This window comes from Drosophila obscura, unplaced genomic scaffold (assembly GCF_018151105.1).
Source record: "Drosophila obscura isolate BZ-5 IFL unplaced genomic scaffold, ASM1815110v1 contig_200, whole genome shotgun sequence".
Taxonomy (NCBI): Eukaryota; Metazoa; Arthropoda; class Insecta; order Diptera; family Drosophilidae; genus Drosophila; species Drosophila obscura.
Window position 1 is genome coordinate 3,563,690 of NW_024542791.1, and position 26,904 is coordinate 3,590,593.

Here is a 26,904-nt window from a genome sequence, read left to right on the forward strand (position 1 = left end):
CTTAGGGTCACGACTCCAGACGCAGCAGTGCCATGACCTGCTGCAGCACAGACAGCTCCTACCTGGAGCGTCGCACCTCCGCCTACACGCTGGGCATGAGCAATCTGCCGCCGACGCTGCAGCGTAAGCTATCGACAGCGTCGCGCACATCGAGCATCGAGAACTGGGACTACTACTACCCGGACATCCAGGTGATACAGCCCACGCCGAAGGCCTCGCCCTGCCCCTCGGAGCGCAGCGTTCACGAGCCCGCGAGCATGGCCACCACGACGGGCCTGAGTGCGCCCAGCGTCAGGCGCAAGCACAGCATTGTCTCCTACGATCCGGACAGCGCCCAGGCGGGACGCAAGCAGCAGATCCACTCGATCAGCGCCGACACCGTGGACGTGTATCCCTACAATCAGGCGGCGGCGCTCGTGGACACCGTGGATCTGGGACTGCCGCTGCCCAAGCCCATTCAATCGGCACCGCCCACCGGCGCCCATCAGGCCTTCCATTTCTGTGACTCGCCGTCGGAGGAGCTGCGCTTGGGCGTGCGGCGAAAGCTCACGCTCGTCGAGCTGCAGCGGAACGAGAGCAACAACAACAGTTTCCCGTATACGGCCAATGCAGCGGAACCTGCCAGTACGACTGGGGGCGGGGGTGGGGGTACAAGCACAGTGGCCACCTCCAGCAGCATCAGCGTGGACAGTACACCCGTGAGCTTGGATCGCCTGAATGGCAGTCTCAGCCTGGGGACCATTTCGGTGTCGGCCAAGGTGCCGCCGAATGCCAATGGAAATGCCGAAAAAAGGGCGCCACTCGCCTCACTAAGTTCCTTTAAGATCTCCTCGCTGGAGTGCCCCGACTCCGAGCTGCGCTCCCTCGAGGAGGACTCTGTGTTCGGGCTGGAGAGTCCTGCAGACACCGACGACGATATGCAGCAGTTGAGCAGCGACAGCGAGGAGCAGGCCGTGGCCAAGGCAGTCATCGAGGCAGCTGCCGCAGCGGCAGCTAAATCAGCAGCGGCACAGGGTCAGGGTCAGGGCCAGGGCCAGGGCCAGGGCACATCATCCGTGCAGGTCAGCAGTGGCCAGCCCAATCCCATGCCCCAGGCGATGGCGCTGAAGCGGATGAGCCTGGGTGGCGTGGCTGCTGGAGGGACGGGCGCCCGGCCACGTCGACCGCTGCTGCAGCGCCATCGAAGCATCTGCACCGCTGCCAGCGATCGTGTGTCCCTCATTGGGCCGCACACTGGGCCGGGATTGCCGCTGCAACAGCTACAGGGCCATGTGCTGCCAGTGACTGCCGAGGCGGCGGCGGCTGCGGCGGTGGTGGTGCCGCTCGAGACGCATTTTGGCGCCATTGTGAGCCACAGTCCACCGCGTCGGGGACCGCTGCTGCAGCAGTACAGCGATCCGCAGAGTTTGCCCACGACAACGACAACGACCACCACCACCACCACGGAGGATGACACTTGTTCCACACTCAACACGGAGCTGGGACTGCTGGATGCAGTGGCTGGTGGTGGCGGCGGCGGCGGCGGCGAGTCCAACACCCACACACAGTACAGCAGCATGAATACGGTGATCAGCGTGGGTCGCTCCACACCCAGTCCCTGTCCCAGTCCCTGTCCCAGTGCCAGTCCCGGTCCCAGTCCCAGTGCCAGCGCCGCCACAAGTCCCCGGTTGGACAATAACTATGCGTGTGCACAGGCCCCCGTGGCTACGGCACAGCAGCCAGCTCAACTGCCACTCAACTGTAGACTGGTGCACGATCCCAATCCCAATGCCGATCCCTGCCCCTCCTCCAAGTCCGATTCGGTGCTAGCCACACGCCCACAGAGCATTTGTGTGCCCGCCTCCTTGAAGGATCTGATACTGCGAAAGGGCGGCACTGCTGCTGCTGCGGCTGCTGCTACAGCTACTGTCGCTGGCATCAGCAAAAGTGCCACAAACCTAAGCCTGCCCAGCAATGAGATGGGTGCCAGAGGAGCCATCACCATCACCACTACAACGACTGCGACTGCGACGCCCGCCGTCATGCTAGAGCTTCCCCTGATCAGGCTGCCAAACGACGATGAGGACGACGACGATGACGATGACAACGAGGAGGCTGTGGGGGAGACTGGCGAGGATAAGCGCGATCCCAGCCTGCCCGGCACTTCCAGAAAATGGTCCAGGGAAACACTCTTCTAGCCCAGTGGGCATCCGCTGCTGGTACGCATGCAGTTCCGTGGACCGGGCCAGTATTTAAGAGCTTAGCAAACGACTTTTGTACGCATGGCGATGGCCAGTTGAACACAGTGAAAATGTCTTCCAGGCGGTGCACCTATTCCACAGATTAATTCTACTAGAATTTCCCATTTACAGGTGCTCATTTCATTCAGAACTATATTTTCTTTTAAATAGTTTCCTACTCTTTTTTGTGTCTTTAAATCTCAACAAAGTTTCTATGCCAAAAATTCCCTTTGCTGTACATATATTTATCCTTTATTATCCTTTAGCTGAAGAATTCTTTATACTCCACCTCCTTGTTCCTCTTCAAACGTTTGTCCATTCCTAAGGGAGAGATTTTCACTGCGGCATGGTCTGGCGGCAGCCAATTTCCTGGGTTGCTCAGGACCGGTCAACCAGCCACCATGAAACACGCGAGTATTGACGAGTATTTAGGCATTATTAAGCAGGATCGAAGGGAGATTAGTTTAAGCGCATTTAGTCACAGTATTAAGCTAGTTTCTGGGTTACTCCGCGTCGGCACTGGACTGACGGAGCTACAGTAGCTTCTATATACATAAATATATCTTGTGGATGAAGGCAGATTAAGAGCAGCAAAGCAACGCAACAATGTATTCGTACTTAGAGACTGTTGTCTATTATTGTTAATAGGATTGTGTAAGTTAAGTAGTGATAATCGGATTTATTTTTCACACTATGTTCATCTATAGACGAGATGAGATTAAAGTTTATATATACATATATATTTCTATAGATACATATATCGATCGCCAGCAGCCAGATCAGATATCAGTCTATCTCTAACTCTATCTCTATATCTGTATCTGTATTTCTATCCCTGAAATGGAATGAAAACTCTTCTAGTGTCTTAAACAGCAGCCAAATACTTAAAGTATTGTAAATTAGAATATTAAAAATAGATTGCACGACGAGAACACAACATTTCAACGATCTTTTTGCAAACTGAATGTACCGATCTGACCGATCAAAGCCTAAGGGAACTCTACTCAAAAACAGAAAAATGCCTGATATGTCTGCAGAATTTTGTAGGAACATTTCCACATCTCCTTCCTCCTGGCCTATTCGAACACAAAAATTGTTGTTGGTATTAAAATAGAGTTGTTGTCAGAAAATAGTGTTACAAAAGCGAATATAAATTTAAAACCAAAGTATATACAAATACTTACATACATATACATATATATAAACAATTTCCTAACTCATCCCACCTACGCATCTCTATTTTTCTATGAAACTGCATTTGCTCGCGAGAGTTGAGCGAAAGCAAACGGAATGAATGTGTCGTCATGTGGAATACAAATCAAATCAAACTTGTATTATTCAAATCAAAATACATACACAGTTTGTTTGGGGGAATACAACAATTAATTGTATTGTATTGTATAATAGAACTGAATTATGACAACAAACCAAGGAAAAAAACAACCCAAAGGAACCGCTAGAAACGAAACTCTAGAGACTTTCTCTCACATGCCTGAAGCCTCAGCCTGATGCCTAATTTGTACCTTTCCTATGCATAAGTACGAGTATATATTTATATACAACCAATACTACATACATACATACATACAGATGTATAGAACGAGCCAGAGCCAGCCCTATTTGAATATTTTTAAACAAAACTAGTGAGTATTTTGTACAATGAAAATGGCGCGCCTAGGAAATGGTATTAAAAATTTGCGAAATTAAAATGGTACCGAGTATATCAAAAAATATATACATACATATACTATATATAGGAAGAAAACGAAAATCTAATTGTTGGTTAAATGCTGAAGATCGAAAATTGTAAGAGGTTAAAATGAAGGTTCGAAAATATTGTAATTTGTAGCGTTGATTTGTTTCCAAATGAGCAAATATATAAATATAAAACTAATAAACGTAGCTAATTATACAAATAAATACATACATACACATATGTAATACATTTAATGCGCAAAAACCTAACTTGTATAAGATAAATGAGTAGCGGAACCAATTGTTAAATCTAAGCATAATGAAATTAAAAACTGAGCTGTTGTATTAAATGAACAATAAAAAAAAAGAAAAGCAAAGCAAAGAAATGTAATGCATAATGACGACAAAATGTTGAATGTTCAGTTAGCGAATTTCGAACAATTTATATACACAGATTGACTAGCTACTAAAATATAACTTTGATTCACTTTCGTTGCGACATTTTCTTTTATACTTTTGTACTAACAACCAACCGACAAATCTTTGACTCTAGCCACTGTCCCGATCTGATTTCCATACTAATATATTCTACGCGTATTATATGTTTTGTAGCTCTGTTCAACTTGATCAAATTGGTAAATGAAAGCAATTCAAAATCAATACAAAACGAAAATTATAAGTAACTAATTACAAAACGCAGAAATATTAATGCAAAAAGGATTACTTTAACGAAAGAATTAAAATTTTTTAAAAACTACGAGCTATTGAAAAAGAAAACCAAAAAAAAAACTTAGTTAAATGTTATATATATACATACATATATATATATATGAAAAAAAAGAAGAAAATTTATGTAAATGTTAGCGATATTAATGAGAAAATGTGACAAGTGAAAAAATAAACCAGAAGAAAATACATATACACAAAAGTCGTTGGATTTCGTATGTATTTTGGTTGAATTTGTTATGCCTAAAGATGGTACTCGAACATTAATCTAAGCTTAGATACTGAGCAGCCTTAGTATCTGTACTTGGTGGAGTAATCCTTGGGCGAAACGACCAGACCGCGACCCTTTCGCGCTCCTCGATACACCGTCTCCACAATGTCAATCATTTCCTGCTTGTCCTCCAGCGGCCAATTGATTTTGTTGTTGTTGCCGGTACCCAAATCAATCATGATGTGCTTGTTCCGGAAGAAGAACATCACCGTGCAGGGATCGTACAATTCGTACATTTTGTTAAAGTCCGGCACCTCGGTTATGTCCACCAGATAGATCACTGCAAAGTTCTTCACCTTTTCCGCGATGCTGTACATGACTTCGTCCATTTTCATACACGCCGGGTCCCAATCGTGGCCGAAGCGTATAACCTGCGGGGGGTGGAGCACAGTGTGAATGATTGGAGGCACAATTTGCCCGGTAAACACTCACCACAACACGATCTTCCTCGGAGAGTATGGCCTGGTCCACTTGCCAGCCATTGTGTAAATGTGGTAGCATGTACGACATCTTGGAGAGTTTTTATATCCAATTAATGCGAATAAAGTAAAAACATAAACAAATTGTGACACTACGAAAATAGTGCCAGTGCCAGTCGTTCGTCGCTGGCAGCACAGGCAGTCTTTGGCTCGCTTTGCCCGGAGCAAGACACTCGGCTCTGTATTAAGTGATACTTAATTAATTGAACACTTTCCACACATTTTAACTCGAAGTCACAATTAAATTTTTGTTTTCGTATGTATGAGCCAGGGCAGAAAAACCAGGGCAATCCGGCGATCAATCGAGACTTAACCCACTGAACACCCCTGTATTTAAAAAGTTGCGCATCCATTGTTAAACCGCGGATAATAATACTGTTTGTAAAGGATCCTTGTAGCTCCATCCTCCTCTTTACCTACAAAACTTACAAAATGACCACCGACATCTTTCACCTGTAATGCGTAAAATATGTTAAAATTACATAAATTTCGTGGAAATATTAAATACCCCCCCGGTCGACAATGGGATAATGTTATATTATATTGATATAAATCGTATTCCATGATTTTGATATTCAGCTTAATATTACTAGCTAGTTGGCCCACTCAGCCACTCACTCAGGATTAGCTAGTTTTCAGAACTATTTTTGATTGGGTTTCTTGTAGAAGAGAAGCGTGGAAATACCAACAGCATTAAAATTCCATCCCTGGGAAATACAAAAACCATACCGACCTATCGATAGCCGATAGACAATCAGCAGGCAGTTCACAGTTGAAATTCAAAAAAAGAATAATTTTTAAATTAAATTATGTTTTTTATTAGCCGACAAATAATTTGTAGAGTCCCCTTATCAGTTCAAGTATTTGTGCTTAAAGCTATCTATGTGTTCGAGCACCTTAACTGTCAGATTATTGATGTATTCATCACGCCCCTGTTCGGTGAAGTAGTCCGGCGCACTGCGCCGCGAAACGTAGTGATTCGGCAAGTTGACCTTGTGCCGTCCAATGGACTTGATGATCAGCCACAGAATGTAGAAGCTGAACCACACCGTAAAGTACAGCGGGATATACCAGAGCTTGCGGCCAATGTAGAAGTAACTGTACTTTTTGACACGTGGCTCTGGCGGCGGTGGTGGTGGCGGGGGCTCTGTTGGCGGAGGTGGTGGTGGCGGTGGTGGAGGCGGCGGCGGCGGTGGGTGGTGAACGTGATGATGATGATGCGGATGATCATCGTAGATAACTTCCGGATAGGTGTCGTCCGGATAGGAGGCGGATGGATAATCGAAGTGTCCTGGATAATGGCCGTGAAAATGATCGTGATGGTCGGGTATGTGATCATGATCGTGTCCGTGATCGTGATCGTGATCATGATCATGATCTTCCGGCTTTGGTGCCGCCGATTCGGGGTGGGATTCCAGCCATCCCGGTGGTGGAGTCGCGTACTCCATGCTGGGATCATACTTGTGATCGTCGTTTCCATGCGACCCGTCATTTTGAAGGGCAGGAAGAGGTCCTGTATCATCGTTACCCCCGCCATCGTCTGCAGCATCTGCAGGCGGACCCATATCGCCGCCACCGTTGGCAGGCCCTGCGTCAGCGGCATCCCCCGCACCCTTGCCATCCTGCTGATCCTTTGTGGGCATATCGTCCATGGCACTGGCGGGCAATACGCCAATCACATCATCATTTCCCGGATCATCGTCTGCTGCCGGAGCTGCTGCGCTGGCAGCTGCATCCTTGTCCCCATTACCACCACCCGCCACAGGCCCCGGGTACTTGTAGCCCGTGGACGCGGGCATTGGTGGGCCCGGATAGGCGTAGCCAGCGTTGCTCAGGCCACCCGATGCGGGTGGCAAATAGCTTGTCACGGTATCGGATGGCAGGGCCGCCTTCGGGTCCTGCCCGGGCGACGGATATTTTGTGTTCAGTGGCGGAAAGGAGTAGGCATCCCCTTGTGGGACATACGAAGGTACAGCATTCGAACCAGAGGCAACCTTGCCATCCTGTGCGCCATGGGAGTGATCGTGGCTGTGATCGTGGTTGTGATTGTGGTTGTGCCCCTTGAAGAGACCAGCGGCAGTGCTCTCACCGGGTGTGAAGCGATCCCTGATGCCTGTAAAAACCAAAAAGTGGTTCAACAAACTGAGCCTGGAGTCTCAAAGGATGCCCACATACTTTGCTTATAGGAGGGCTTCTTGGCTGGATAGCGACCGGGGTTCCGTGATGCAGAGGAGGACGAGTAGTACGAGGGACTGCCCTGCGGATAGATGCGAGTCTGTGCTGGTCGGCCGCCGTATTGCTGGCCCTTTAGCAGTGGCGTTATCAGCTGCCCGAACGGATAGGCCGTGCGATAATCCACAGCACGGCCTGTCGAGGCACCTTCGATACTCGGCACGTGCTGCAGCTCCTCTTCCTCCTCTTTGCTCGCAAAGGGTTGCAGCTCCTCCTCTTTGGGCGCCACGTGCTGCAGCTCCTCCTCTTTGGTCGCCACGGGCTGCAGCTCCTGCTCTTCGGTCGCTGCCAAGGGAGTGACAAACACGGGCGAACTGGCTGTCACCGCAAGCGTCTCCGGTTGGTGGTTATAGGGAATGGGCGGCATCAGTGTTGTACTGCTTGAAGTCGGCACTGGCGCCTCAGTGGTGGAGTATACATTCTCACTGGAGTTGAAGCTGTTCGAGGATCGAGTTGGAAGTCAGAGTCCCTTTGGGTTGATCCCGGATTACACTTACGTTTTCGGGAATATCAGATCCGTATTTAGAGCCTTGAATATCCGTGGTCCCTGATCGCCACTGATCAGCACTTGCGAGTATCCACGCACCTGCACACAGCCCAACAGAAGGACAAGACACGCCAGACACGGCACCCGCCCAGCAGCGCCTGCGACACGCATGCTTGAATTTGGTTTGGCTTGGGGGAGGTATCTGCTGTATCTGTAGCACACTTCAGGATTTTCACTATTAATTTCCACACTTAGCCTCTAATATTAAGTGGTTCTCGGTGCCTATTTACACGTCATATCCACTGGTTTTGGAGAGCTCCGATATGCTACCGTATCGCGTCGCGCGAAGTTCTCGAATACCACAAAGAACTTCAGTTGGATTGGTTTTATTGGGTATCTGCGCGGGGAGACCAGAGTTCGTGATTTCGTTTTTTCATGACCCAGTTACCGGGCCCCTTGGCCAAAAGGTGCTACTAGAAGTGATCTATATACTGCTATAGTACACGGGTATGGCAGGCAGGCAGGCAGGCAGGCAAGCAGCCAGGCAGCCAGGCAGAGCAGCACTTTCATTTCGTCGACGTCGCTGCAGGTGCTAATCAATTGTTACTCCACATTTCTGATCACCATCTTCCGTTATACATAAAGTTCCTGAGCACGGAACTGCTCTGCCAGCAGAGCTTCACATGTAACCCGCCCAAGTCGATGGCTCTGCTTTGGCGACTGCTTATTTGTCTGGTCCAGGCGTGTGCCAACATATCTGGCAGCTAATTAGTAACATTTTTGTAGCCCCAAGAGTGGCTCGCTGCAGCAGAGAATTTATTATATATATTAAATATATATTCCCTGCCCATTCATTTAGTTTATAACCATTTAATTGCCTAACTGCGTAAGTGTTGTGCGTAACCCAAATGTATAGATTTCTAGTCGGAAATTTGTCAACACGCACACTGCCATGCCATGTGGATGTGGGTCAGCAGAAACTCCCGGCAATTGCCGCGTTGCAACGTGTCTCTTCCGATTAGCACCTTGTGGGGCGTGTTCTATGCTGTTGTCTTCGCTCATTCACATCTCAATTTAATGCCATATCCAAAACGGGAACCAGTTCTAGGGAAGAAATGCTTACAGAATGCCAAGGCTCTCGTTGCCACTTTCACGGCGTACCATACAAAAAACGCGCATTACTTTTACTTGTTTAAAGATTGAGTTGCGTTGGCTTTTATTTTTTTCAGATATACACATAGATATACATATATGTAGGTATATATTTCATACAGTAATTGCAAAGTCTTTTTTAAATGTTAGTACACACAGAGTGGCCAGAGAGGGGCAACACGAAACAAGAACATAAAAGGTGTTCGATTGGGGGCGGTTCGGGGTGTCACACAACAAAAATAAACAAGCTGGAAAGGCTAGTCGGTAAAAGTAAAAAAACTGAATGAAAGTACAAGGCCGCAGCTAAAAACGAATCAAACAGATGCTGCTAACACAAAAATCAAGTATCCTAAGGGTTAATTAAAACAAGAAAAGCGTATCCAACGTGGTGTATATACAGCCTTGGCACTAAGTACATGTGGGGGGTGGGGGCGATCTAAAAGGGCGAATTCATGCCCAATTTGGTGCCAAAATCCAAACGCGCACGACGCTGATAGCGCGCATTAACTCTGTTTGCGGGGAAATATATTAATTGAATATTAATTCAGTTAATTATTTGTGTCACCCACTTGTTCTCCTGAAACTTGGCCAGTTCGCTGATAATCCAGCTGAGCAGGCCCGTGCCATATAGCACCAGCATGGGCATCCAGAGCTGCGGCAGTTGTTGCTGTAGAAAGTCATCCAGTGCTAGTTGTAAGGACAGAATGGCCAAATGGAAAATCACCAGACCCAGACAGGTGAGGGCCCAAATGCGATTGGTAAATGGATTACGCTGCCAAATTGCATGATCGCGATGCACAAATGTAATGGAGATGCAAGCTACCAAAAAAAAAAACAAACAATTAAAGCAAACGAGAGGGAACGTTGTGAGTCGCTGCAGTCGCCACGACTCTACGGCAGAAAAAGTAGATAAATTGCTTACCAAAGTGCAGGAGTATCGCCAGCAAGGCACAGCTGCGTGCCAAGTACAGAAATTGATAGAAATTCGCATCATTGTCTACGTCAGCGATGTCGTCGTCGTCGCCAACCTGAAGCTGCTCCTCTGCAGTGAGCTGTGGACTGACGCTAGACTGCGCTAGGCACATCCAGTAGGTAACGAGCTGTGCGAAAGACAAACAATGAACAGAGTCCAGAGCAAAAGTAAACTCCTCCCCATCACTTACCAGCGATATAATGGGAACGAGAAATTTGCAGCCATAGCACCACATAACAAATGCAAAAGCGCGCGTATCATAGTCGGTTTGCTTCTTGCTGGTCGCTCGATTCATTATCTTGGGATCGACATCGATGTGGGCCAACGAGATGGCAATCAGCGGCACGGGCACAGACATCAGATAGATGGACAGCAGGGGCGTGAGGATCGGCGGCAGTGAGAGGCACGCGCACAGCACATTCATAATGGATATGGTGCCCGCACAGCAGGCCCAATACTGTATGCAGTTCCACAGGCCCAGCGAGAAGCGGCGTGACAGCTCAATTATGGCCACCAACGAAAGTGGGTCGTCCCGACAGACGGCTATCGAGCAGGGCAGCGAGTTGAGCAGACGACTCAGATACAGCGGGGAGACAGTATGCGCTGGCGATTGCATGGCACGTGCCCCGGCCCCATGGAGGCCGCACTCCAGCAGCTGCTCATCGTCGGCAGCCTTGCCCTTGTCGGCCTGACGCTGCCAGAGCCACTTGTTGTGCTGTAGGTTCGCCTCCGTGTAGGCGTCGACGTCTTGACACACCTGCGGATAGAGTGGCTCCACGGCAATGCTGCAATCAGCCTGCAAGAAGATATCGGCATTCGCATTGCTGGCCGAGCTGCCCAAGCAGACGACAATTTCGCCATAGGACTGCATAATGTCGAGCATTTGGCGCGTGGCCTCCGCCGAGCAGTCCGTGAAGAGCGACACCTGCAGCGGCACATTGTCCACCTGCTCCAGATGGGGCCGAATGTTCTCAATGCCGCGCGGCAGCTTGGCCCGGTTCGACATGTCAAAATTGATGGGCGCACTCTGATCGGTGCTCTCCGTGAGGGTGCTCAGCGAGCGGCAGTTCTCATCCATGGCCGAGTCCAGCGAGTGTCGCTGCTTGTGTCGATTGGGATCGCTGGTCTCCGTCTCCAGTTCCCCGCCGCCGCCGCCAGACAGCTCCATGTGCTGCAAGCTCTCCGAGTTCTCCCCACTTCCAGCATCGACTGCATCCCCAGCGTCCTCAGACCTCAGAGCCGCATTCAATGGATTGCACTCATCCGGATTGGATATGGCACCGGGCGCCGAAGAGCTGAGCGTTTTCGAGGACTCCAAGTTGGTGGGCGGGCCGAGCAGATAGCTGACATCCGGACCAGCAGCAGCAGCAGCAGCAGCACCAGGGGCGTCACCTACAATATCAGTGGGTTTAGCAATGGACGAGGCTGTTGCCTCATTTGCGGGTGCTGTGGTTTTGGTTTCGGTTTCGGATGCAGGTGTGGGACTGGGTGCGGATGCGGATGCGGGAGGCGATATGTACATGACTTTGGCACATTGAGGATGAGTGTTATGGGCATGGGCATCGTCCACACAATCGGCTGTGCTTTCAGTGGTGGTGGCAGGTTCTGTGGTGGCTTTTTGTGGATTTTTACCAGGGTTTTTTGGTGAAATGCCCCGAGAGTTTGTCTTCTCCTTCTCCCTATCCTTCTCAATCTCCGGCTCTGGTTCGCTGAGCAGCGATATGTGACAATTCCAGCCGGACTCGAGGCCCATTTTCTCGGAAAAGACGCGCGACCGCAGCTCGTTCTCCTTGCTGAAGTGTACAAAGCGAATGCACGCACGCTCCAGGCGCTCCACCAGCCGCACAATGTCATTCTGGGCCTGGTACTGCATCGTGACCATGCCGATGAACACCTGGTGGCATTGCATTTCGAAGCAGCCCTCCACATCGTTGCAATCCTCGTCCTTGTGCTCCGAGAACAGCAGCGAGTCCGTGCTGATGCTGTGGCTCAGCTTCACATGATGCCCGCCCTGGAAGTCGCAGTGTAACTTGTCCACGTGCTGCATGCGCAGCTTCGACTCGGGCGGCAGCTCCAGGTACAAGCACTCGCCGCCGCTCTGCTGCGGACCGCTCAGGGCCCCGTGAATGCCATGCCGCAGCGGCCGATAGGCGAAGGCTGTGCAGTAGGAGGTGAGCGCACTGCGCTGATAAAAGTCCAGGGCACGCTTGCGGTCCTGCGGCGACAACGGGTGCAGGTCCTGGCCATTCCAGAAATCGTCACAACAGTCCAGAATAATGTCCGCGGTGCCCTGCGTGAAGAGCGACAGATAGCCGCCCGGATTCTCGCGCATCACCACGGACAGCGAATGCGGAAATGGCACCTTCACCTTGGACGACAGCTGCAGCTGTCGCGCAAAGCGTATGTCCCGACGCACCACATCGGGTTGCTATGGAAAAAGACAGGGAAATTCCATTAGTTGAGGGTCCCAAGAGGGTTTGCTTTTGCTTACCAAATGCCTGTAGCTGGCCAGCTGTCCCTCCAGCGCAAAACGATCAGTGGCATGATCGGTGAAGCCAATCTGCTTGGCCAGCTCGCACAGGCAGCGTCTGGCAACGAATGGGAACAGAGAAACCGATTAGTACTGGCCCCAAACTGGTACAAGCTGGATGCAGGCAGGCAAGCATAACGAAGTGGCATGGGGTACGGGTACGTAACTATAATTTCAATGTTTGTTACTTAAAATAGCATGCCAAATGGGAAACGTGGAAAGAGGAGGCCAAGGATGAGTGGGTGTCGTTTTGAAAGTAAAAATAAACGAAAATAGCAACAAAATCAGCAAAGATTTCAAGGTTTGATGTGTTAAGGCTCGAATGGGTGCAATGATAATCGGCTAATAATAATTTTAATATTTATTTTAAATACACTTGCGGACGTTACTGTAAAATCAAAAATATAATTTCGCATAAAAACTTTACCAATCGCTTTGCAACATTGTGTGGGTTGGTGGGGGTGGGAAAGTACATCCAATTGGAGTCAAAAATCAAACAAAACGAAGCCTAATTTCTGGGCAAGCATACCGTTTTTTTGTTTGTTTTTTTTGTTTGTTTGGAGAAAATCATTAAACTTTATATATATGCATATTTATATGGTTGGTAATATAATCAATTTGTATATTCTGTGTGTTGTTTGGTTAGGCAGAAAGAAAACCAAAAATGGTATGTGCGAAATGGGCTATGAACTACGTACCCATGCAAAAAGCTTTTACTGGATTCAATGAGTGCATACGCATTTGCATACCGATTTGTCACGGGCACCAAATCTTTGTCGAGCATCGCCACAGCGGTAACATGTCCACAGAACTGTGCATAATGCTCATGGGTAAGCGGCGAGCAGGTGTTCAGCAATATGGCCAGGCCTGTAATTAGTTTTAAATTAAAGAAAACCGCTGAATATTGAGAAATTTGCCATCACTCACCCAGCGGTTTGAGTGATTTAATGTGCGCCTTCCACTCATGATCATCGAACTCCAGACGAAAGGGGCAGTGCTGGTCATGCGTTAGATCCAATACCTCGGCGACAATGCCACCCTCCTTGTGATCCTCATCAACAATGGGCACATCATCGCTTTCGCTTTGTGTGGAAGCTTGACTGCGCGCCCCATCATCGTGGGCCTCCTCGTCGGTGTTGTGCAGAAAGAAGACCTTCTCGGCAGTGGGATTGGGCCACGACAATATGCCCTTTTTGTCCACACAACAGAGCGCCGAAATGGAGCCCAGTACCTGCACCAGATTAGCCGAACGGGGCAACAGTTCGCTGTCCCCCTTCCACAATTGCATCCAGATGCGCAGCACATTGGAGCGCAGCATTGATATGTTCTCATAGTTACACGAGGGCGAGTCGAGATCCTCTTCAAACGACTTTGTTGTACTCTTTTCAAAGGCAGCCTGCGGCGTCTTGAGGAAGCACTGCAGCCGGGCAACGCCCCACAGATTCATGGATATCCACATGAGCGGGAAGATCAGTGGCAGCAGTGGAATTATGGCAGCGGCAGGCGACTCGATGAGCACAAAGCGCCAATTGTGCTTCTCGTCGGTGGGCAGTCCATAGCCATGCAGGCGCAGCATTCCCGATATGAGAGTGATGATCAGGGCACTGATGAAGCCCCATTGTTGAATGTATTTGGTCACCAGCTAAAATTACAAATTAAAACGTTTTTCAAACATTTTTTTTTGTATTTTGGTTTGATCTTTTTCCATACCAGATAGCGCTGCTGATTGTAGATTGTTGGCGGTCGCTTTAGCGAGTTCTTTAGGCAAATGCTCAAGTTCTCCAGATACGGCGTACTCTCCAAGCAGCACACGAGATTGGGCAGCGGTGGACGCGCCATTGGCTTAACAGGTGGATCCCCCATGGGCGCCGCACCGTAGATTTCATTCGCCTCGAAGCATTTGCTTGTTTCCAGCACATGACAGGGGCCGGGTGATATGTGTCCAGGTCGCAGCACAATGCAATCGCCGCGCACCAACAGCGCCCATGGCAGGTTGACGAGGATGCCGTCGCGATAGGTCCACTGCAGGGATACGCACGGCGACATTGGATTACTCAGGTGAGGATAATTGGATTGCTGCCAGTCGTCGCTGAAATGCTGCTCCGCCAATTGCAGCTCCGCGAGGGCGTAGCGCGTCTTGCGGAATATCTCCGTGCGTCGCAAATTGTTCTCTCGGATGACCACGAAGAAGTCCAGCGATAAGATAGCCAGCAAACAGATCGCGGGCCACAACATGCCGGTGATAAGCAGCGCTCCGCTTGTCAGCAAACTGGCACCAATGGACAGCCAGCCCAGTGGACTGTCATAGCGCTTCACGAAGGCCGCACGCAACTTCCGATAGCAGCTACAAAATTCAAGAAATTAGCTTTCTGGCTTACATTTGTCGGTCTCGACTCACCTCTCCGCCCCGTAGTGCTGCTCATGCTCCAGCAGAACTTTTTCAATCTCCTCGTATAGACGCCGCAGCGCTATCTTTGTGCTGAGGCCGTGGTGGTGCGGCTGGTCCGCCGCCTCGAAGGCGGTGCTGCATGCCGGGTCGATGCCGGACTGCTTCCGCTGCATTTTTTCCGTAAGCCGCTGCGAGTGGCTTTTCGCATTCGGATGCACTTTAAGTAATCGCCTGCCGTCTATATCATCGTTTCTATATTTTTCTCATTTGTTTCGGATTTGGAGTTTTTTTTTTGTATTTTTGCCAATCAGCTGTTCGCCACAGTGTGGCCAAAGCATGTTTGGTACATATTGCCATATTTCGCGGAGACACAAATGACACCCCCAGCCACCCCATTTCAAAGAAACGAAACGAAATTTCTGAGAATATACAAATTTATTATGTCCACCACATGCACTTACATATTTTATTAATGGTTACGATCATAGAGAAAGCGTATATCTTGGGGATGTGCATATTTCCTGCATATGGGGCACTCTACCATACGGTTTAAGCAGGCCGAGATGCACTCTGCGCCAAATATGTGGCCACAGGCCAACGAAACCAAGCGGTGTACGCCAACCAACTCCCAGGGGCAGAGACAAATGGAGCAAGTAACGTCGTCCAGATTTTTTTCGCGTATAGTTTGCTTTAGCTTAACCATTTCGAGAGAGTGATTTTGTTCCTGCTGCTCCAGCGCACTGAGAGTTTCTCCACGCAGCCGTTTACACTCGGAAATTTCACGCTGAAACTCCTTGTTCATCTGCGCCATTGTTTGGCTCTGATCCTCCAGTTTTTGAAGAATACTTTCATAATTCTCTTCCTCTTGCTGCAAATGTAACAGCAGACCATCGCGTTCAATGGTTAGTTGTTCCTTCTGCAGCTGCACAAACTGCAGCTTGTATATCTGCTTCTCGAAATCTTCACGCAGATTTGCAGGGATTTTGCTCTTCAATTCGCCATTTGCTCTAGTCAACTCGTTGAAGTTCGCCTTTACGATATCTAATTCATTATGCACATTTTTTAGGTGCAACAACAACTTTGAGCGCTTTTCGTCGATTTCCTTTGCTTCAACGTCGAATTGTTCAGCGTTTAGCTGAGTCCACTGCGACAACCATTTGAATTCCTCCGCCTGGAACGGATCTTCCAAGTGATTAGGAATCTTCTCAGCCGAATTAGCGCCCTCCATTTCTGTGCAAATGCTTTGAAAATTAAATGTTTCCTGTTCGTGGTGGGTCCCCAGAATACTTTTGCAAAAAGTGTAGCTGTATTGCCAAAAGCTAGAAAAATGAAAACGATGGGTTATCACTGGTGTTGGATTTCATCGGGGTACTGTAGGTAGGGTATTCCGATTATGAGCATATGTTGGTAAGGACGCATCCCAATAATTTTTCTAGACACCGTCAGATTATAATTTGACGTGCGGGTGATTTTTAGACTCTGGAATCTGAATATATCAGAAGCCAGCAGACTCTCGACTTAAAATAAAGCAGGCAAATCAAATGAAAGGGTATACAAACTTAGCTGTGCAGAAATAAGTTTTTCCATATTGGATATGCATATTCTGCATTTTTTTTGCAGTTTTGCTCTCGTATCTATGCCTGCATAAGGAACAGAAATAAAACAAAAATCTTAAGCTTTGTTCTGACCCTCTAACATTGTTAGTCTTGTAATTAAATGATTTTTTTCTCAAACAGCATAGATATTACGTTTTTAAAAATTATATATTAAATTCAATATTTCAACTGATAATTTTGTTCTTGTTAATTTTCATATGGAAAAATGTTACGCCCATAGATGTAGCGAAGGTTGTGTTCATGTGCAGCCTGCTTACAGATTGGGCAATACAAAGCGTGGCGTAGATGATCCCGGATGCACTTGTCGCCAAAGAGATGGCCACAGGCCAGCGAAACCAAACGATGCACCCCATCCGAGTCCCAGGGGCGCACACAAAGGGCGCAAGTATTGAGCTCCGAAAAATTGTTTTCAAGGTTTTGCTCAAGCCTTTCCATTTCGAGTAAATGTTTTTTGTCCTGGTGCTCCAGAGCATTGAGCGTACCCGTGCGCAGCCTCTCACACTCCGCAAGTTCACGGTGAAAATGGTTATTCATCTCCTGCATTGTTTTGCCTTGCTCCTCCAGCTTTTGAAGAACTTTTACACACTTTTCCTTTGCCTCTTCTATCTGCAGCAGCAGACCGTCACGTTCAATAGTTAGATGCTCCTTCTGCGAGCTTAAAAGCTGCAAATCGCCCATCTGTTGCTCAAAATCTTTCAGAATATCCATTTCCTTGACCAAGAAAACATTTTGTGAATTGAGTTCATGTATTTGTTTCTTGTACATCGAGGACTGCTTCATCACATCTTTTACGTGCAATGTCAATTTTGTGGGCTTTGTGTCGCTTTTCTTTGCTTCACCGTCGAAATTTTCAGCGTTCAGCTTAGTCCACTGCGACAGCCATTCGAACTCCTCCCCCAGGAACGGATCTTCCACTTGATTATCCAATGGCACAATTATCTTCTCAGCCGAATTGAAGTGCTCCATTTCGTTGTTGCTTGCAAATTTATTTCTCCTGTTCGTGGTAGTCCCCATAATACGTCTCCGAAAAGTGTAATCATACTGACAAAAACGCAAATAAATTAAAGGATTTTATGTGTAGTTTTAAAAGGTAGTGGGGGGGTAACACTGTTGCTGGATTTGTTGCTTTGAACTGGTCCCACATGTTATCGTTGTAATAAAATTATTATATAATTTATATTGTACATTTTAATAGTTTTGGCTCTTTAATTTCCGTTAGAATATAAACAAAAAATTATCAATGACAAAATATACTATCAATAAAATGTATATCGATACATCATCTATGTATGCAACCCTAGGTATTGAACCATCAGCTGTAGAGCTGCCAAACGATTGACAGTTGAGCAATCGATAGCTTTGAATGTTTTGAAAAAAACAATAGTATCGGGCTCAAATAATTATTGAAAAACCATTGAAACCTTTTAGGAACTTGTCCATTGTAAAAATTAGATGCCACCTGTCTTCGTATTTCAGAGCAGCCAATCCAAACATATCAAAAGCGCAACAACTGTATCTTGATACTATCCTGAAACCCTATCCAAAACCGTCGTCAGCAAAACATCGATACTATCGATAGTGCCATCGATGGTTTGACACCTCTAATCAGCTGGGCGCACTTTTTTTTTGTCCACGAAAACGTAAATTTAACAAAATAATACCATTGGAATGGATGCCAAGTTGGATGTGAGTACGGAAAGTGTCGCTACTTTGGCACCTAACACATTTCCAATAACTTCACAGATGTTCGAGGATGTGAACACGTCGCCATCGTCCTCTCTAGAGGGTGACATGTCCATACCGGGCAAACGAACGACTACGACAACAGCCCAGAATGGAGTGCCCGACTACAATACACTGGATGAGCCCATCAGGGAGACAGTGCTGAGGGATATACGGGCGGTGGGCGTAAAGTTCTACCATGTTCTCTACCCGAAGGAGAAGTCAAGTCTGTTGCGTGATTGTACGTCATGGGCATTCCTGCGATTGCATTCGTAAGCAAATTACTCATAGGCTTAACCTTTTTGTTGCCGTTTTAGGGGACTTGTGGGGTCCGTTGGTGCTGTGCACCTTTATGGCCACCATACTGCAGGGCTCCTCCTCCGCGGACAGCATGTCCGACAATGGTCCCGAGTTTGCACAGGTCTTTGTCATTGTCTGGATAGGAGCTGCCATCGTTACACTCAACTCCAAGCTGCTAGGTGGCAATATGTGTGTATTTACTTAGCACAATTTTATAGAAATATGTAATTATTTGTCACTCTTTTTGCACACGCAGCTCATTCTTTCAGTCCGTTTGCGTATTGGGCTATTGTCTAACGCCAGTGGCCATTTCCCTGATTGTTTGTCGCGTCATTCTGCTGTCCAAACAGACACGGCTGCTCTTCTTTCTGCGCTTTGTCACCACCACCATGGGCTTTGCCTGGGCCACCTACGGTGAGTTGGGCTACTGATCTGCCATATAGATTGATCTGCCATTGATTGGCTTTCCATTGCAGCTTCGTTCATATTCCTGGGCCAGAGTCAGCCGCCACATCGCAAACCGCTCGCTGTCTATCCCATATTTCTGTTCTTCTTTATCATATCGTGGCTGGTCTTGTCCCATAACTAAACCAATTCGTAGCTTAATGTTTAAGTTAATCAGCAAAGAAATGAAAAAACAAGTGAGCGTTCCATAGAGTAAACACAAAACCCCCCCGAAAATCCATTGTTAATGTTTGTTTTTAAGCTACAATTTTACGTTTTTGTTTATTCTTAAAATCTTACAAGTTATCAGAGCTATGAGGGCACAAATTCGGGCGTATGTATATGAGATTACACATCCAGATTGTTCGCCGTCGTTGCCACCTCCAGTGACATTTGCATCTGCACACCGTCGCCCTTGGTGGGCCTGTAGGTGAGCGAATTGGCGCGCGCCTTACGGCCCATAAAGTGACGCTCCACCCACTTGAGGAGCGTGTAAACGGAATCCGTTGAGGGCAGGCGATGATCGGCCGCTGTCTTGACTATGTCCGACGAGGTAATGCGGAAAGTTCTCGCCATTCCCTTGAGGGCCTGGGATGGAAATGGATTAAAAGATAATTAATTAAAGCTTATGCATATGCACAGAGTGGCGGAGTGGCTTCTGCCCGTACGTACCACCATGGCATCCTCATCGGTAAGATCATCACCCACATAGATAATCTTAATGCGCTCGTTCCAGTCCACGCCGAAGGATGTGCGCAGAATGTAAATGGAGGCGCGACCCTTGTTCCATTGCACGGGCGGACGCGCCTCCAGGGCGCAATTCGCCTCCGTCGCCCGGAAGCCGTACTTCTCGATGAGCGAGCGCGCCTTCTCCACCATGTTGCCGCGCAAATGATTGGGCGTCTCGCGGTAGTGGAATGTGAGCAGTGCCCCCTTGTTCTCCACCCAGGCGCCGTCCTTGCACACCGAATCCTGCAGTGCCTTCAGCAGATCGCTGACCTTCTTCTCATACTCAATGGGCATGGGATGGACAAACTTGCTGCCATCTGGATGCAGTATCTCGAGGCCATGATTGCCCGCATATGTGATGCCCTCGATGCCGACCATCTTCTTGACATTGTCCACGTTGCGGCCCGAAATGACGGCCACATAGACATCCGAGTGATTGGACAGCTTGTAGAGGACATTCTTGATCTCGGGCGAGAGCGTGGCCAGATCCGGATGCGGTGCAATCGGTGCCAAGGTGCCGTCGTAGTCCAGCAGCAGGGCCAGCTTGTGATTGTAGCCGATGTATCTGTGGGGCAAAACGGGCGAGGATTAGTTCGGAGAACAATTCTGGTTTGAGCCACACGACTCACTTCAGTAAGTAGTCGTCAAAGTCATCCACAGAGACGGGCTGCATGGTGGTGGTGCCCACATCATCCATCTCCAGGGCGCCCACAGCCTTGAGGAAGCATCGCATCCAGTGGCTGACATCGCACTCGGCCTCGCGACGTCGCAGACGGGCCATGCGCAGCGCACGCTCATCCTCTGGCATGGTGAGGGCACGATGGATGACCTCCGCGGCCTCGTTCACCTCGTACGGATTGCAGAGCAGCGCCTCGTGCATCATCTCGCCGGCGCCGGCGAAGGGTGAAATGACCAGGACGCCCGGTGATTCATTGATCTGGCAGGCAACGAACTCCTTGGCCACCAGATTCATGCCATCACGCAGCGGCGTTACCAGGCACACGGCCGCATCCCGATAGAGGGCTGCCAGCTCGTCCTGGCTCACATAGTCGTAGATGTAGCGAATCGGCGCCCAGTTGGCGGTGGTGAAGCGACCGTTGATGCGTCCGACCAGCTGATCGACCTCCTCCTTCAGCTCTCGGTACTCCTTGACGTCGGTGCGCGACGGCACCGAGATCTGCAGCAGGCTCACCTTCTCCTTGTGCTGCGGATACTTCAGCAGCAGCGCCTCGAAGGCCATCAAGCGATGCACCAGGCCCTTGGTGTAGTCGAGTCGATCCACACCCAGTATGATCTGCTGATTGGAGGTCTTCAGCACCTTGGGCGCGTTCTTTGCCAAGTTCACAAAACGCTCGTAAGGAATTCCAATGGGCAGCGGCCGGATGCGCACAGTGCGCCCGCCGTGCTCCACCAGCAGGTTGTTGCGGTCCACGCGGCAGCCCAAACTCCGCTGGCAGCAGTCCACAAAGTTGAGGCAGTAATCCTGGATGTGGAACCCAACCAAATCGCAGCCGAGCATGCCCTAAAAAACGGATCAAACACCAAAGCTATGGAAAGGCAGGAGACGAAGGAGAGTGGGAGGAGTCGCACCTGTAGAATTTCATCGGACCAGGGCAGCAGACGGAAGATGTCCCATGGCGGGAATGGAATGTGCAGAAAGAAGGCCAGACGGCAGGGCAGATTCTTCTCCTCGGCGTGCTCGCGCACCCAGTTGGCGGCGAGCATCAGATGGTAGTCGTGTATCCACACAATCGGCGGACTCTTCTCGCTGCCCTGCTTCTTGGCCAGGCACTTCTCCAGTGCCTCGATGGTGTCCACCGCAAAATGCTTGTTCACCGTCACATAGTCGGCCCAGTGCTCGCCGCCGAAGTTCGCCCGTCCGGGCATCGAGTGGAACAGCGGCCAGAACATCTTGTTGCAGCAGCCATTGTAGTAGCTATCGAAGATCTTCGGATCGATGTTCACCGAGACGACCTGGTCGGACTTGAGGCCCGCCGTGGGCGTCTGATCGTTCGGATTCGATTCGGGTATTGGCTCATTGGGATCCTCCAGATGGATGCCGGACCAGCCCACCCAGAGGCCGTTGCCCTTGATTACCACTGGACAGACGGCAGTGACGAGGCCACCGGCACTGAAACGAATAAGAAGAGGCCACAGAGAAGCAGAGGCAAGACATTATGAGGTGTGTGTGCCACATAGTCAAAGATCCCGCCCATTTTATGCATAGAGTGCACGAACCAGCGACCAGCGACCACCGACCACCGATCGCTGATAAGAAAGCCCCCATCTAATCAGCCAGCGCCTCGAAACGGGCAATTGTAAACAAGCTACGGGTCTCTGGATCCGGACTGCCACAGCCCCGCAGGAAAAAAAAAAAAACAAAAAACAAAAAACAACTCAAGCAACTCAGAAGACAGACAGACTACGGCTGGTAACTTCGCGCTCCTGGCATAGGTCGGGGTGACAGAAGCTGCTTTCATTCACGTGTCGCGCTGTTCAGTGTCAGGTTCAGAGATTCTTGCCAACATAATGCCCCGTGCGACCCCTTTCACAGCCACTGCTTGGGTTCAAAAACGCGTTATAGACCTCGCTGATAAGACAACACAAGTCGCCCGCCATTATTATTATTTAATTTTTCGAATTTGTTTTCTAATTTTCATTCCAAGTCTGTGCCTGAGCCTGAGCCTGTGCCTGGGTGCCGTCTGGCAAGCGAAGTTCCCTTCAATTCCATTCTCTCTGTGTGTGTGTGTGTATGCCCAGAAGCTGATAAGCCCCGAGGCGTGTGGAAACACAAAACTCAACAGCTATGTAGAGATGAACTGAAGCATCATACATAGGTAGTTACGTTGATTTTTCCTATCGGGGCAGGCATTGGCTTATCTGGCAATGCAAATTATAGGCCTGTGGTTCGAATTTGGGTTACTTGGATCGAATTTTTGGAGTGCAAAGAGAGAGAGTTTAATTCCACAATAATGATAAGCAAACTATTGGAGGATTCGAATAATTTCTTAGTAGTTTTTGTTATTAATTAATTTCCTTTGTTTTGGCTACGGTTCAAACTATTTGCTTGACCTTGTTCGATCTATAGGAAAAACCTTAATAGATTTAGCATTTCGATTGTGAATTTCACTGGCAACAGATAGCACAAAATTTGTAAATTATTCACAACCGAGACATAATTTTCACTCTTAAATTTCAACCCTTTTAAGTATCCCCAAATAATTCCAATACTTAGTAAAAGCTTTTGCACAGCCCACTGAATTTGATGGCAGATAAGTTCGAACATCTTGGACGAATAGTCTCACTTGATTTAGGATTAAAAAACACTCACCTGGCTCTGCGTTCCAGCTGCCCAGTTATGGCATTGCGAATGAGCACAAAGGGCAGTCGGTTAGAGACAACAATCAGGCTGGCCTTGGTCGAGGGCTCACCGGCATTGGTCACAATGATCTCCGTGTCGGGCATTCTGTTCAGGATTCTGTTCTGCTCAACGTTCGATTTAGATTTAGAAGTGGCTGACTGAACTGGACTGGCTGGAAACTGCTCGTTGGATGGATGCAAAAGGGCCAAAAATTAGCACATAATTTTTGGAGCAAATTTTGATTGGAAGATTGGAAGCCCGTTGGAAGCTGGGTTATGTGAATGTGTGGAATGTGTGGGAGGATGAACACCTGCCGTTTTGGGCCGCACGAATTGCACTGACCGAAGCTGCGGATCTGGTACAGGTTGACGATCTGTCAGATCAGTGGATGCCTCTTCAATCGCCAATACTTATATAGGACGGACGAGACGAGACGAGAGCACACGACCCAGGAGCCGGGAGAGCCGAAAGCGATTCCGAAGAGCAAAACTGCCGTGGGGACTGGGACTGGGACTGGGACTGGTTGTTTGTCTTATCTGCTCAATTCAATGCAATTTCGCCTATGAGCCGATGAGTCCGTGAGTCTGTGTACTTTTTTCGAAGAGCAATTTCCAGTGTTTTCCTGGCAGCGTTGAGATAGAGGTATTTTCTCGCGGTAGCCAGTAGCAGCACCGTACCGTACCCTGCCAAAAATAGACAAGTACTAAGCCAACTACTCGCTCAAGTCGCACTTTTCTGCTAAAAATTGATGCGCATCAAGCACTGTCCCCACCCCCTCTCACCCACCTCTCGCCCACTTGGGTTCCACAGTCCACGTCCACTCACGTCTCTCTCCACTCCACTCCTCTCTCTTCTCAATCTCATCTTATGGCTTATCAGAAAATCGTCCAGCGTTCTAGTCTATTAGTATAGCCAGCAGCAGCACTAGCAGCAGCAGCAGCAGCTGATTATGAGTGTGTGAAACGTGCCACCAGTGTCTGCTAGTTCCACTCGCTGCTGCTCCATTGCAAGAGAGAGAGTCAGAGTCAAGCAGCAGGCAGGCAGGCAGGCAGGAAGGAAACCCGAATCAAAGTCTCGCTTTTGACCCACTTGCATGCTGGGGGGGCATCCTTCTAGCAGGAGCAGCAGCCCCTCAAGGTGCAACCATCATAGCGATTGGATTGTGGGATCGCATTGCCTTGCCGCATATATGTACATACATGCTATGTTGTTGCTAGTTTTTCTAGAATTAACTGGCCGCGCCTGGTATTATCAGCTTGAGAATGTTTCACGGCTGCTGCTGTCCCATCCCATCCGATCCCATCGCATCCCAATACACCCCGTGATCGTTGGATCGGTGGCAATATTGCCTTTCCAAGTGATAAGTCAACAAATCGAATCGTAAACAAGCTTTGGTTGGGTCTCTGCGATCTGCGATCTGCGATCTGCGCTCTGCTCTGCTCTCTAAAGAACATCCGAAAAGTAAATAGAACATTTATATTTCGATTTGGATTTCTATTTTTGGGGTTTTCGTCTGCAGTGGAGACAGAGTACAATGTGGAACTTGAATCATTTCCAAGTTGATTCCACAGAACTAACCTTGTCTTGACCCTCATTTTGAAGTTCAATGGCGTTCCATACCCCCCGACTGGTGGCGGGGATAAAATACTGATAAGATATGGTCCCTCCGCTCTCTCTCTCACTCTCTCTCTCTCACCCTCGTTGCATTCGGTTTATCTAATGCAGTTTACAAGATTTGGATTTGGATTTGGTTAATTGCAGGCGCTGGCGCTGACGGGGAGGGGCTTTTGTTTTGGATGGAATTATATGTACATATATACTAAGCGGAAAACTTTGCTGAACTTGATCGCTGCTTGATCATGTTTGGCATTCATGCGCTTATCACGACGCTCCGTTTGCGTTTTACGTGATTTAGCTGGCTGGGCTGGCAATAGTTGGTTGGTTGGTTGGTGCAATAACAGAATTTGCACTTCAAATCAGGAGCACAAATTAGTCAGATTTTCTAAGGTGCAAGCGCTGATAACCTCTGGCCAGCTGTCGCTGCACTGCGTTTGCATATTTATAGTTGCAGCCATAATTGGCCACAATCAGGCGCGTCAATAGTTTGACGTCGTTCCTTGATTTTCGTGATGTAATCAAATGTGCGCTGCGAGAAGCGTGTAACGGCCGTTTGGGTGCCAGGGCTGCGCAGCCTGCTCCTACCGGCTGTTTTGCAAATCGATCTTTTCGATAGGCGGCAACTCCACTCTCTAAGTGTGAACGTATTTCCACAAAGTGTGGCCATACCAATCGAATTGAATTGTTTACATCCGCAAAAGACAAAAACCCAGCCATGGATCCGGCCATTATTGAGTTTATTGGTGAAAAGTGCATGATTAGCATAATTCCCAACTTCTCCAACGAGCCGCTGCATCTGATCTATGGCTCGGTGGGCCCATTCCGTGCCGGCTTCCCAGTTTTCGTGCCCCTGTGGATGGCAACGCATTTGCGAAAGCAACAAAAGTGCCGCATAGTGCCACCCGAATGGATGGACATGGACACACTCGAGGACATCAAAGAAGAAGAGAAACGCTCCAAGTAAGTTCGATTTCATTTCGGTGCAGCAAGTCAATTTCTATAGTCTGCCCCCAAACAGATTCTTTACCAAAATGCCATCCGAGCATTATATGGTTGTGGCCCAATTGGTCATGAGCACTGCGCCGGACGATGTGCCCCGCTGCGAGGAGCTGCGCACCGTCATCAAGGATATATTTGACATTCGCGAGTCGAAGTTGCGCACCTCCATCGATGCCTTCATCAAGGGCGAGGGCACATACGCCAAGCTGGATAACCTGACGCTCCTGGAAATACACAGCGTCCGTCCCATTCTGCCCTACTCCCTCGATCACATAGCGCGCTACCAGCGAACGGCCACAGCCTCCCAGCGTGACACCTCAATGCTGAGTGCATCGATTGCTGGCTCGACCACGGCCCCAGCAAGCAATTCGCTCTTTTCGCAGTGATGGCAGGCATTTTTTTTTCATATTTCTAAACTAAACTAATGAACTATAAGTAGATAACAGATCACAGAATGAGATACCAAAAACTGCGACATTGCTTTCATCGGGAAGTTTTTTTATCTGCTACATGGCATGGAATATGTGGTTGTGGATGCCCTGGCATATTGCTGAGAAGGGAGAGTTTAATGTGGGATTTCCTTGAGCTGGAAATCTGCTCGCATGCACTTTGAGCACAGGAGTCTACAAGCCCGGAGGCCGCTGAGATGTTCGTCTGGTTTGCCTCATTCAAGATCAGCCAAGTATGGGTCAGAAGACCCTCCCTGCCCCAGAAAAGAACCATATTTTATATAATAAATAATTTTAAAGATGGAGTTATCCGCGCCCCTACACATATAGCTATAAGGATGAGTTCTACGGGCGTGGTCTCCACAGCACCACTGGCGTCGCCAGTTCTGTGGGGGTGCTGTCTCTCCAAAGTACTGCGATTGCTGGCTGGAAAGTGTTGTCCTGCTCGCGTCATAGCACTGGCGTGGAGGTCTTCATGGCTGCACTGGCGGTCTATAGGAAACCTCTCATAAAT

General features: G+C 48.7%; 9 protein-coding genes across 11 annotated transcripts in view; 3 read left to right on the forward strand and 6 right to left on the reverse strand.

The window, feature by feature from the left end:
* The window catches only part of LOC111076214, a 46,128-nt gene extending 43,711 nt beyond the window's left edge, over positions 1–2,417 (forward strand). The window contains exon 5 of the mRNA XM_022369909.2: positions 6–2,417. Within this exon, the coding sequence (XP_022225601.2) occupies positions 6–2,177 (2,172 nt within the window). The 3' untranslated portion in view covers positions 2,178–2,417. The remainder of the gene's footprint in view (positions 1–5) is intronic.
* A 2,426-nt stretch (positions 2,418–4,843) lies between these two features.
* LOC111076230 (thioredoxin-like protein 4A) lies at positions 4,844–5,679 on the reverse strand. Its single transcript, XM_022369928.2, has 2 exons — positions 5,344–5,679; positions 4,844–5,282 (listed from the first exon to the last, which is right to left on the reverse strand). Exons 1-2 carry the CDS (start codon positions 5,419–5,421, stop codon positions 4,932–4,934), a joined length of 429 nt encoding a protein of 142 aa, XP_022225620.1. The 5' UTR covers positions 5,422–5,679; the 3' UTR covers positions 4,844–4,931.
* Positions 5,680–6,219: 540 nt separating this feature from the next.
* On the reverse strand, positions 6,220–8,776 carry LOC111078419 (histone-lysine N-methyltransferase SETD1A). The gene is made up of 3 exons (XM_022373103.2): positions 8,120–8,776; positions 7,566–8,059; positions 6,220–7,503 (listed from the first exon to the last, which is right to left on the reverse strand). The coding sequence occupies exons 1-3, from the start codon at positions 8,278–8,280 to the stop codon at positions 6,242–6,244; spliced, it is 1,917 nt and encodes a 638-aa protein (XP_022228795.2). The 5' UTR covers positions 8,281–8,776; the 3' UTR covers positions 6,220–6,241.
* A 532-nt stretch (positions 8,777–9,308) lies between these two features.
* On the reverse strand, positions 9,309–15,477 carry LOC111078397 (transmembrane protein 94). 3 transcript variants are annotated; one of them, XM_022373076.2, is made up of 10 exons: positions 15,163–15,477; positions 14,475–15,108; positions 13,692–14,406; positions 13,463–13,631; positions 12,726–12,822; positions 11,867–12,662; positions 10,425–11,626; positions 10,184–10,361; positions 9,831–10,080; positions 9,309–9,770 (listed from the first exon to the last, which is right to left on the reverse strand). In XM_022373076.2, exons 1-10 carry the CDS (start codon positions 15,324–15,326, stop codon positions 9,698–9,700), a joined length of 4,278 nt encoding a protein of 1,425 aa, XP_022228768.2. In that variant the 5' UTR covers positions 15,327–15,477; the 3' UTR covers positions 9,309–9,697. The 3 variants fall into 3 exon arrangements, with proteins under 3 accessions (XP_022228768.2, XP_022228760.2, XP_022228753.2); XM_022373068.2 differs by having other exon boundaries at positions 10,425–12,662; positions 13,514–13,631; XM_022373061.2 differs by having other exon boundaries at positions 10,425–12,662.
* A 145-nt stretch (positions 15,478–15,622) lies between these two features.
* LOC111078437 (E3 ubiquitin-protein ligase RNF8-like) lies at positions 15,623–16,489 on the reverse strand. The gene has a single exon (XM_022373128.2). It carries the CDS (start codon positions 16,379–16,381, stop codon positions 15,623–15,625), a length of 759 nt encoding a protein of 252 aa, XP_022228820.2. The 5' UTR covers positions 16,382–16,489.
* A 341-nt stretch (positions 16,490–16,830) lies between these two features.
* Positions 16,831–17,879, reverse strand: LOC111078428 (E3 ubiquitin-protein ligase rnf8-B-like). Its single transcript, XM_022373115.2, has one exon. It carries the CDS (start codon positions 17,781–17,783, stop codon positions 16,956–16,958), a length of 828 nt encoding a protein of 275 aa, XP_022228807.1. The 5' UTR covers positions 17,784–17,879; the 3' UTR covers positions 16,831–16,955.
* Positions 17,880–18,343: 464 nt separating this feature from the next.
* LOC111078446 (protein YIPF6) lies at positions 18,344–19,500 on the forward strand. The gene is made up of 5 exons (XM_022373139.2): positions 18,344–18,455; positions 18,513–18,732; positions 18,809–18,980; positions 19,048–19,205; positions 19,268–19,500. Exons 1-5 carry the CDS (start codon positions 18,438–18,440, stop codon positions 19,378–19,380), a joined length of 681 nt encoding a protein of 226 aa, XP_022228831.1. The 5' UTR covers positions 18,344–18,437; the 3' UTR covers positions 19,381–19,500.
* LOC111078414 (alpha,alpha-trehalose-phosphate synthase [UDP-forming]) lies at positions 19,486–24,026 on the reverse strand. Its single transcript, XM_022373090.2, has 5 exons — positions 23,296–24,026; positions 21,555–22,095; positions 20,594–21,486; positions 19,908–20,529; positions 19,486–19,823 (listed from the first exon to the last, which is right to left on the reverse strand). The coding sequence occupies exons 1-5, from the start codon at positions 23,427–23,429 to the stop codon at positions 19,584–19,586; spliced, it is 2,430 nt and encodes an 809-aa protein (XP_022228782.2). The 5' UTR covers positions 23,430–24,026; the 3' UTR covers positions 19,486–19,583.
* Positions 24,027–25,327: 1,301 nt separating this feature from the next.
* LOC111076308 (probable DNA replication complex GINS protein PSF2) lies at positions 25,328–26,413 on the forward strand. Its single transcript, XM_022370058.2, has 2 exons — positions 25,328–25,902; positions 25,961–26,413. The coding sequence occupies exons 1-2, from the start codon at positions 25,658–25,660 to the stop codon at positions 26,325–26,327; spliced, it is 612 nt and encodes a 203-aa protein (XP_022225750.1). The 5' UTR covers positions 25,328–25,657; the 3' UTR covers positions 26,328–26,413.
* Positions 26,414–26,904: the final 491 nt, after the last annotated feature.

Coding starts and splice junctions, on each gene's coding strand:
- LOC111078428 (XM_022373115.2), bottom strand. CDS start 17,783: ATGGGGACTACCACGAACAGGAGAAATAAATTTGCAAGCAACAACGAA.
- LOC111078414 (XM_022373090.2), bottom strand. CDS start 23,429: ATGCCCGACACGGAGATCATTGTGACCAATGCCGGTGAGCCCTCGACC. Junction 22,096..23,295: donor CAGCTGGAACGCAGAGCCAG/GTGAGTGTTTTT, acceptor TATTCGTTTCAG/TGCCGGTGGCCTCGTCACTG. Junction 19,824..19,907: donor CCGATGAGGATGCCATGGTG/GTACGTACGGGC, acceptor TTTCCATCCCAG/GCCCTCAAGGGAATGGCGAG.
- LOC111078437 (XM_022373128.2), bottom strand. CDS start 16,381: ATGGAGGGCGCTAATTCGGCTGAGAAGATTCCTAATCACTTGGAAGAT.
- LOC111078419 (XM_022373103.2), bottom strand. CDS start 8,280: ATGCGTGTCGCAGGCGCTGCTGGGCGGGTGCCGTGTCTGGCGTGTCTT. Junction 8,060..8,119: donor GATCTGATATTCCCGAAAAC/GTAAGTGTAATC, acceptor ATCCTCGAACAG/CTTCAACTCCAGTGAGAATG. Junction 7,504..7,565: donor GAAGCCCTCCTATAAGCAAA/GTATGTGGGCAT, acceptor TGGTTTTTACAG/GCATCAGGGATCGCTTCACA.
- LOC111076230 (XM_022369928.2), bottom strand. CDS start 5,421: ATGTCGTACATGCTACCACATTTACACAATGGCTGGCAAGTGGACCAG. Junction 5,283..5,343: donor CCGAGGAAGATCGTGTTGTG/GTGAGTGTTTAC, acceptor CACCCCCCGCAG/GTTATACGCTTCGGCCACGA.
- LOC111078446 (XM_022373139.2), top strand. Junction 18,733..18,808: donor GTCAAGTCTGTTGCGTGATT/GTACGTCATGGG, acceptor TTGCCGTTTTAG/GGGACTTGTGGGGTCCGTTG. Junction 18,981..19,047: donor AAGCTGCTAGGTGGCAATAT/GTGTGTATTTAC, acceptor TTGCACACGCAG/CTCATTCTTTCAGTCCGTTT.
- LOC111078397 (XM_022373061.2), bottom strand. CDS start 15,326: ATGCAGCGGAAGCAGTCCGGCATCGACCCGGCATGCAGCACCGCCTTC. Junction 15,109..15,162: donor CAGCACTACGGGGCGGAGAG/GTGAGTCGAGAC, acceptor TGAATTTTGTAG/CTGCTATCGGAAGTTGCGTG. Junction 10,081..10,183: donor GGCGATACTCCTGCACTTTG/GTAAGCAATTTA, acceptor TTTTTTTGGTAG/CTTGCATCTCCATTACATTT.
- LOC111076308 (XM_022370058.2), top strand. CDS start 25,658: ATGGATCCGGCCATTATTGAGTTTATTGGTGAAAAGTGCATGATTAGC. Junction 25,903..25,960: donor GAAGAAGAGAAACGCTCCAA/GTAAGTTCGATT, acceptor GCCCCCAAACAG/ATTCTTTACCAAAATGCCAT.